Source organism: Coniosporium apollinis, assembly GCF_000281105.1.
Source record: "Coniosporium apollinis CBS 100218 chromosome Unknown supercont1.41, whole genome shotgun sequence".
In the NCBI taxonomy this organism is placed as follows: domain Eukaryota; kingdom Fungi; phylum Ascomycota; class Dothideomycetes; genus Coniosporium; species Coniosporium apollinis.
Window position 1 is genome coordinate 4553 of NW_006913303.1, and position 9620 is coordinate 14172.

A 9620-nucleotide genomic window follows, 5' to 3' on the forward strand; every position below is an offset into this window, starting at 1 on the left:
TATCTTTTATAAAAGTATTTTAACCAGAAGAATATAGAATAAGCGTATTAGAAATATTAAGGTTAATCTTTTAGTTTTGATAAGCTATTCTTATATTAATAAGGGTAAGATGTAGATCTATACTAGCCTTCTACTATAGCTTGTAAATACTTAGAACTAAAAGGTATTTCTTAACTATAGAATAAGAATAAATAGAATTTATTAGAACTACTAAGAATTCTTATAACATGCTACTATCTCGAGGTATTAACAGTAAGTACTAGGGTATAGTATAGTATAGTACTAATTAAGGTATTAGAGGATAGAGTAAGAGATAATAATAATAGATTAATATTATAGGGTAATAATTGGATTAGTTATAAGAAGATAAGATTCTTATATTAAGTTAAGTATAAGGTTTCTATAAGAGAAGCTCTTACTATCTATATACTTAGACTATACTAATAGTCCCTATTATTCCTATTATCTACTCTTTTTAGGGATAATATAGATAGTAGTACTAGTATTCTCTATTATCCCTATTATCTACTATTATTAGAAATAGTACGGATAATAGTAATAGGTTTAGTAATTCTACTAGCTCTAGATAAACCCTATACTAAGCGCTAGCTTATAATACTTCTATAATTATTTATATCTATAATAAATTATAATTATAAATAAAGACTATTTTAAAAATATATAAATATAAGCTTTAAAATCTTATAGTCTATAAGATTTAGCTTCTATAGCTTAGAAGTTTTAAAATTAGAGTTAGTCTAAAAATTTTAGCGCCTATAGCGCGCTAAAAATCTTTTATTATTACTTTCTTAAAAAAAACAAGGAAGTAATATTACTCTCTTATACTAAATTTATATATTAAATATTACTCTAGAGCTTAAAAATAGCTTTATATAGTTTCCTCTAGTAAATTTAGTAGTATAAAAAGGTATTTCTTTTATTAAAGTAATAATCTTAGTAGATACTCTAGCGCTTAAGATTTTACTAATAAACTCTTAATATATTTAAATTCTTTTCTTTATATTTTTAACTTCTATAGGCTACTCTAGAGTAGCGTAAAACACTAGACTATATTAGCTAAAGCTATAGGCTAGAGCGCGCCTATAAAAGGTAAGGCTATAAGAGCTAGTCCTTAAAATTTATAAGCGCGCTATAGCTATTAGTATAGTTAGACGTATCTAGATCACGTAGCGTCTAAAACCTTAGTACTAATTTCTTAGGTAGGGTAAGATTTATAGGACCTCTATCTAGCGCGGTAAATACCCGCCGGAATGTTACTTTTTGCGAAAGAAACCCGACTTCTTCCACGCTCTCAGCCTATTGTCTCATCACTTCATCCTACTACCTTACCACCCTATCCCCTCGCCTCGTCGGTATGCAGAACGCAGCTTTATGACTAGCTATAAACGTTCTTAGGTTCACGTTACTCCCACCGGCTAGCCTAGTTACTCTTTCCTTGTTTCGCAACCCCAGCACCGCCCAATCGCGACGCTGTGGCTCTAACCCTACGCCGCTAGGCTCCCTAGTCGGTCACACCGACAGTCCTGCAGCAACCTGCAGCCTCATCATAATACTGTATGGGAATACGAACCTTCAGCTACGGAGAATAGGCTCCTAATAAGTCGATGTTGATCGCACCTTCTTCTTTCCTCGCTCCTTCTATCCTATTGAATTAATAAGACTGGCTGCTCTCTGCCTAGGCTTACTGGATCTCTCCGCTCAAGATGGAGCAACATTAATACAAACCACTCCTGAGTCTTACATCGATCCGTCTCATCAAAATTCAAGCCAGGCGAGAGTGCTTAGAGTATCTAGAATACTTAGAGCGCTTATAGTGTTTCTACGCGCTTTTAAGCTACTTACAAGCCGCTCGCAGCGTCCTAGACAACCTCGACTAGTACTAAATTTCCGAGCGCCTGTAGACTTCCTGATAGTCCGACTACTAGGTAGCCGCCTACTGCTCCATCGGACTGGCCGAGGCTGTCCAACGCGGTTAGATAGTGTATTAAACACCCTGAACCTCGCTAGATATAAGAAATTAGTCCAGTCGCTATATAGCCGAAACCATAGCACCCTCTACCCTCTACTTGCACTCGAAATAGTTCTCCTGTAAGGTATCATGCAGCCGGGCAAAGACTCCACTATGCCACGTCCTGAAATCCTTCCACTCCTCCTCGGGCATAGTGGCGGAGAGCATGTTCAGCCACCCGCCCACGATCAGGTCGGCATAATTAGCCTGTTTCCCCTCAAGGTACGGTCCGGTTTCGTGGACCATAAATAGCTGGGCCAGTGACGTTAGCGCCACCTTGAACGCCGCCTTGAGCTGCTCTCTTGCCTCGCCCTGAACGCAGATATCATCCCAGGAGCTCAGGTGTGCGCGCTTGACGAAGAGGGCCCTTACAGCCTCGGCCGTGTTTGGGTTGAGGGGGAGGTACTGGCCGACGAGCACCACATGGGCGGAGAAGGTGGCGTCGACGTGTATGTTGAACCTCGCGTAGGCCTCGTTTTTGGACCCCTGGTTGGAAGTCAGGGGCGCGAAGAATGCCGTGTCCTTATTCGGGCTCTCGTAGTCGAGTCCGGTGCGGGTGGAATCCGGAGGGAAAAGGCAGCCGCCTGAGTCCGGGAACATGTCCTCAAGATAGTTGGCGATGTCGAACGAGTCGCCAACGACCCTGCCCGAGATCGGGTCCCGCAACATGGGCAGCGTGTAGAAGTCGGAGCCATCGTCGAACTTACGGCCGGACGGGCAGCCGAGCCCCTTGCGAACGTTAGAGATGTCGAGGATGTCGACCCAGGTCGTCTTGAAGGGTACACATTTGAAGCTAAGCGCGAGACGGGCCTTAGAAGGATTAGGCGCGTAGGAGCGGGGTTCTATAGGTGAAGAGATGTCGTAGAGGATGAGGGGGTTGGAGTCTGTCATTTCGAAGGTGGTGGTGGGAGTAGCAATGCTGGTGTAGTGTTATTGGAGCGAGGCTGTAAGTACAGTCATATAAAAGTTTAGGCCGCTCCGAGATCTAAGAACTTAAAATAGCTCTATATTAATTATAATACTATTACTAAGACTATAACGAGAGTTATGGGATCTTACTTATATATACTAAGTTTCTATTTAATTAGTATCTTTATATTTAATTTATCTAAATTAGCTAAGCTATTGTATAAAAGAACTTTAAACTATTATATATCTTAAAAAATAGATAGTAGAAGTATATATTTTATTACTTATTAAATAATAATTATAGTAAAGACTTTATATATTATTAGAAGAAATGGATTCTTAGGATTAATATAGTAATATAATAATAAGATATACTAGATATACTTATTTCATACTAAAACAGTTTAGAGTATTAATAGAGAGAGTTTAGTATATCTATATTTTATAAAAAGTACTTCTTTTCTTTAAGTATCTCTATTATTCTTTTTCTTATACAAGATGTATTTTATTATTTAAACCTCCCTTAATCTTCTTTATTCTATATATGATAGATTCTTCTTAACTTTTAGTTTCTATTTAGTTTATTTTATACTTTATTTCTTATTCAATCTCTATATTTATTTCTTAATTCATCTCTTAATTAATCTTTTAGTTTATCTCTTTATTATTCTTTCAATTTATCTTTTAGTTTATCTCTTATTTTACTATATAGCTTACTATTTAGTTCTGAATCTAAACTAGTTTCTAGAGTACTTTATACTTATAATTATAGCTTTATTTCTAATTAAATCTAATCTTTAACTTAAATTCCAGTCTAGTTTTTAGTTCAATTTCTAGTAGAAATTCTAGTTCAGATTCTAGTTTAGTTTAGAGTATAGTTATTAGTTTAGTTCTTAATCTAGTTTTAGTACACTACCTATCTAAGCTTCTAATCTAGCTAAGTTTATTAAACTTTTCTACTTAAGTATAATATAGATTAGTTTCTTTCTAAGAGAAATTCTCTCCCTTAAACCCGCTATTCTTTCTTTCAAGATAAGAGGTATTTTCTTTTATAAATCTTCTCTAGTTCTCTTTACTTTATATATAAGAGTCATCTTCTTTTTTCTATGTAGATTCTAGTTCTTTTTAGTTTTATTATTATCTGTTTCTAGTTTCTTTTTTAGTATATTTCTTAGTATATTTTTTGATCAATTCTTAGTGTATTATTTACTAGATTTCTTATTCTATTTCTTAGTTTATCTTTTAATTTATTCTTTAGTTACTCTCTTAGTTTACTACTTAGCTTTATACTTAATTTACTACTTTATTTACTACTTAGTTTACTACTTAGTTTACCACGCAGTTTATTAGGTAGTTTATTAGGTAGCCTATTGCTTAGTTTCATATTTAACTTACTATCTAGTTTATTACTTAATTTTTAGTTATTTAAATATTTAGATTATTCTTTAGTTAATATTCAACGTTTGTTTCTATTCTAGTATACTTATAACTTACTTTTTATTTTAGTTTCCAATCTAGTTTCTAGTTTAGTTTCTTTCTATTAAGCTTACTAATTATCCTGACTCTTTATACTATTTTATATACTATCTAAGCAAAACAGTTTTAGTATTAAATCTTTCTATACTATAATTTTTTTTATTTTCTCTTTCAAATCTATAGATATACATATATATATTTAATTTTATCATTTAAACTTTTAAACAAGCTATTGGATTTCAAGTATAGTGAGTAAAATTCTACTCTAAGTAAGATTCTATTACCTATATATCTTACTTTTCTATTAATATAGCCTTTATTACATTAATGTAAACTATATAAAATATAGTGAAAGTTTTATAGTGTAATATTAATACAATTATACTATACCTTCTATAGTTAGTGATTGTATAGCTCTCTAGTATTTATAGGCTATATAATACTTTCTAGTCCTATAAATTAATATATCTAAACTCTAGCTATATATATAGAAACATAAGCTTATAAAATATAAAAAATTCTATATATACTATTAGACTATAAAGTTTTCTAAGATTTCTCTTGTTATATAAGTATTTATCTACTCTATTAAGCTTTTTTCTATCTTATTAAGTCTCTTTTTATTCTATTAAGCTTCTTTCTACTCTATTAAGCTTCTTTCTACTCTATTAAGTTTCGTTCTACTCTATTAAGTTTCTTTCTACTCTATCAAGTTTCTTTTTATTCTATTAAGCCTCTTTCTATTTATTACAAATAGAGATGCGGCATACTACTAAGTGCTTAATACTAAGAAGTTATAAGGGAATTAAGTACTAGAGTACTACTAAGAGGTAATTAGTCTACTTACTATACTTAGTAATTAAGTATACTAAGTAGACTAAGTATAGTATAGAGGTACCTACTTAAGGCTATAGGATATAGGTAGCACTATTCTTATCTCTTAGAATAGTATACTTAACTTAATATAAGAATCTTATATTCTTATAATATATTCGATTATTGCTTAGTAATATTAATCTATTATTATATCTTACTCTATTCCCTAACTCCTTAATTGGAATTATATTACTTTATAGTAGTAGGTGTTATTATCTAGAGATAGTATCTATTACACTATTCTATTAAGCTTCTTTCTACTCTATTAAGTCTTTATGAACTATAGAATACCCTTAAGAATCTATATCTACCTTATAGCTAAAAAGAAAAAGTATAGTTCTACTAGAAATTAAACTAGTAATCTAAGATATATATATAGTTAGTACGGTTAGCGCGGTTAGTAGTTAGTATTTTTATAGCTAAGCTATGGCTATAGTATACTAGCTGCAACTACTAGCTCTATAGTCATAATAAAGCTTTAGCTAAAATTTTAGATTCCTAAGACTCTAATTCTCGCGGTTATAGAGCGCTATAAAGTAAGTATATTAATAAAGTAAGAATAAACTTAACAATATAAGTAGTAGATTTTATAGTTTTATAATTTTAACTAATAGCGTTTTTTATAGCGCTATATGTGTTTTTATAATAGAAGTTTTAGTAGTAGCTATAGTTTTCGCTAAGATAGTATATAATAGAAAAATATTTTTTATCAAGAATATTAATATATACACTATAAACTTATTATAGTGAGAAACTACTAGTATTACAGACTCTAAGAGCTCTACTAGACATAGAGTATTAATAGATAGAATAATAGTTAGAGAGAGAATTTATTTAACTTAGTATTATAGTATAAGTATTATATTAACCTTATAAGAACTTAGCTTAGAATAGTACACTAGGTATAAACATATAATTTTAACTATAATTACTAAATAATAGCTTAGAAGCGACTTATTTAGCTATAAAATATATAGGAATAATATTTAGTAGAAGAAGCTAGAAGCTACTTTTTTAAAAAGATTATTATTTATTTATTTTAAGTACAATTATAAAGCAATCTAGGGTGGGCCTAGGTTAGCAGTATAGTAAAATAGAATTAGATTCCAGTTAGAATAAAGCTCTAGCTAGTATAGGATAGTTTTAATATCTAGAAAGTATTTAATAAAACTAATACTATAAAGAATACTATAAAGTAGCTAGTAAGTATTTATAAGACTCTCTTCTTATAAAAAACTTATACTAAATTATAGCTAAAAGCTTTTAATTACTATTTACTATTATATTACTTACGCGTAAGAGGTTTTTTTACTATTATTACAGGCGTTTTGCTTCGCAGCTCGACTATCTCTAAGATACTTGCATGCGGCTTCGATTACTTAGAGCCGGCTCCGAGCCGTCCAAGCTATTAGATTTTAGTCTATTTTACTACTAGCTCCGCTAACTTTTTACATAAGTACTCTAATAAATTTAAAGATTAATAACTTAATAGCTACTTGATACAATTATATAATAAATTAATACTATATAGTACTTATCTAGAAGTATAAATCAAGCAGTTAGTAGTCTAGAAATAGTAGCTACTTATTTTATTATCTAAGATTAAAGAGAGTTTTATAGTAGATACTAGAAAACCTAAAAGACTAATAACTTAATAACTATTAGCTTCGTAAGTGTTTTGAAAACTGAAATCTATAGAAGCTAGCTTACTAATACTATATTTTAAATTTTATAGCTATAGCTCTACTAATTAAAAAGTTATTAGAGAAATTAAGTACTTACTAAGAAATACTAAGAGAAATTATATAGAGAGTCTAGTTTTAGCCTTAAATTTCTAATTAGATAACCTATAGCCATAAAAACTTATATAATATAAGACTTATCTATACTCTTTAGGTTCTTAAACCAAAAACTATAATAAAGCTTATACTTACTAAGAAATAAGCTTTTTCTACTTTCTTAGCATTTTACTAGTAAGCTTAGTAAAGAAAGTTTAACTATAAATAGCTAAGCTATTAGAAGGTACTTTTATTATAGTTCAAACTTAAAATTTCTTACTATTTAAATCTTTAGTTATTCTAAAGTTATATACTAAGTTATTTACTCTATTTATAGAGTTTTCTTTTTATTTTTATTTCTATATCTTCTAATCTTATATACTATTCTATATATTACTCTAATAAATTAAGTTCTAATATTAACCCTTTCTATATTATATATTATATTATATCTACTAATTATCTCTTATTATAGCTCTACTATAGCCTATTATATACTTTTCTACTTTCTTTAATATACTTATATCTATAGGTAGTGCTTTTAACGCTCTATAAGCTTTTATAGATATTAACTTATCTATAGTACTTCCTATAGAAGTTCTAAAGAAGTCTATTCTCTAGTATAAGTTCTTCGCTTATCTCTTAAACTAGTTTAATAAAATATATAAATGTAGTATTATTATAGAGAATAGCTTAAAGAAATTACATAGTAGTATAATATAGTAATTAGATAGTATAATACTATAGTTACTATATATACTAAAGTAACTAAATATTACTTAACTTACTATTTAAACTATCTATCTAAATACTACCTTAAATAAGAAATTAGAGAAGCTTTTTAATCTAGAACTATTTTCTATTTTTAACTATACTACCCTCCGCTTTTTTATTATAAATATCTATATAAAACTCTATATTAATACTAACTGTTACTCTATTAAAGCCGCCTAAGCCTTACACTTATATAGCTGCCTAAAGGGTACTATATAAATATTCTTTCCTCTATATATTCTTAATAATAGTATACTTAAGTTTAGCTCTATTAAGAAAATAATTAAGTACCTTAAACTATTCTTTAGTAAATTAAACTCTAAAATAACTACTTAAGCTAAAATTACTAAACTTTATAGAAAGAGTTATAACTTTATCTTCTTTACCACTAATTTCTAATACTATATCTATAATACTAGGAATAATAATAATAATAAGAAGTCTATACTCTTTATAAGCCGATAAAATAAAACATGAAGTACTCTTATAAGCTAAAATATTAAGAAAATAAGCTATTTTAAGTACTTCTATTTCTACTAGTATATTAATAGGCGTCTATATACTACTACTAGAGTGGCTACTAGTGTATTATTCTTTTAGAAGTATACCTTTCTAGTCTTTCCTCCTACTAGTAGTGTCTTTTATATCATAATTACTATAGCTACTCTTTTCTCTATCTTTTATTTTATACTAAATATACTATAATCTACTTTTATAGTTTATAGCTAGAGTGACTCTATAGATATTATAGTTAGTTATATCTAGTAGAGTCTACTTATACTTAAAACAAAGTAGTAATACTTTAATAGTAATAAGTATCTATATTATAGTAGCAATTATATAGTTTACAACTATCTAAAGAAGCTTTATATTACTCTATATATAATTAACTTTAGTTCTACTTCTAATATACTAGACTCTACTATTCTATCTTATAACTTAAGTTATTTAGAAAATAAGTAATCTCTACTAAGAGCTACTCATAGGAATCTATATTTAAAATAGTTAAGATTTTCTTTTCTATAATCTTCTAGTTGCTTTAGTAAGATTTTAATAAAGATAAATACCTTATAATTAACTATACCTTAGTTACTAGTTTATATAAATATAAATCCACTACTTTTATTAATACTAGAGCTTTTCGTACTACTTTTATTAACTAAGCTTATATACTAAACCTTAGCCTTTATTTTCTTTTTCTTAGTTTCTCTATTATTCTTAAAGTTATTAATAGATACTCTACTACTACTAGTAATATTAGCTATTTCGTCTTAGTTAAGTTTCTAGTAGAGTTATTTAAATAGATTCTTATCCTTTTTATTACTTACCTTAATTACTTTCCAGTTATTCTTAGCTACTTTTAGCTACTAGTTTACTATATTACGCTTAAAACTAACTAATAACTACTAGTACTCTTTAGTAGAAATACTATTCCTATTTTTATCTAGATTCTATTATTGTTTTCTATAAGAGAGTGAAAGAGCCGCTTAATCTTAATATGCTACTATAAAAGACTCTAGATATTTATATAATTAGTATAGTACCCTTTACCTATCTTGTAAATACTAAGAAGACTAGCTATTAAATCTTCGCTATTATAATAAGAAGCAATAAAAAGGCCTTTACCTCTAAAAAAATTATAGACTCTACTACTATATTAGGAAAAATTTGGGCGCTCGTGAAATCGGTATTAGTCTAAGATGTCTAAGGCGCTCAGAGCGCGCTCGGAGCGCTCCGATCGATTCAGACGGATATAAATTACTTAGTAAGCATAAAAA

General features: G+C 29.1%; 1 protein-coding gene across 1 annotated transcript; it reads right to left on the reverse strand.

Moving 5' to 3' along the window:
• Window positions 1-2083: 2083 nt before the first annotated feature.
• Window positions 2084-2920, reverse strand: W97_07459 (uncharacterized protein; the record flags this gene model as incomplete). Its single annotated transcript, XM_007785328.1, has 1 exon — window positions 2084-2920. One exon carries the CDS (start codon window positions 2918-2920, stop codon window positions 2084-2086), a length of 837 nt encoding a protein of 278 aa, XP_007783518.1.
• Window positions 2921-9620: the final 6700 nt, after the last annotated feature.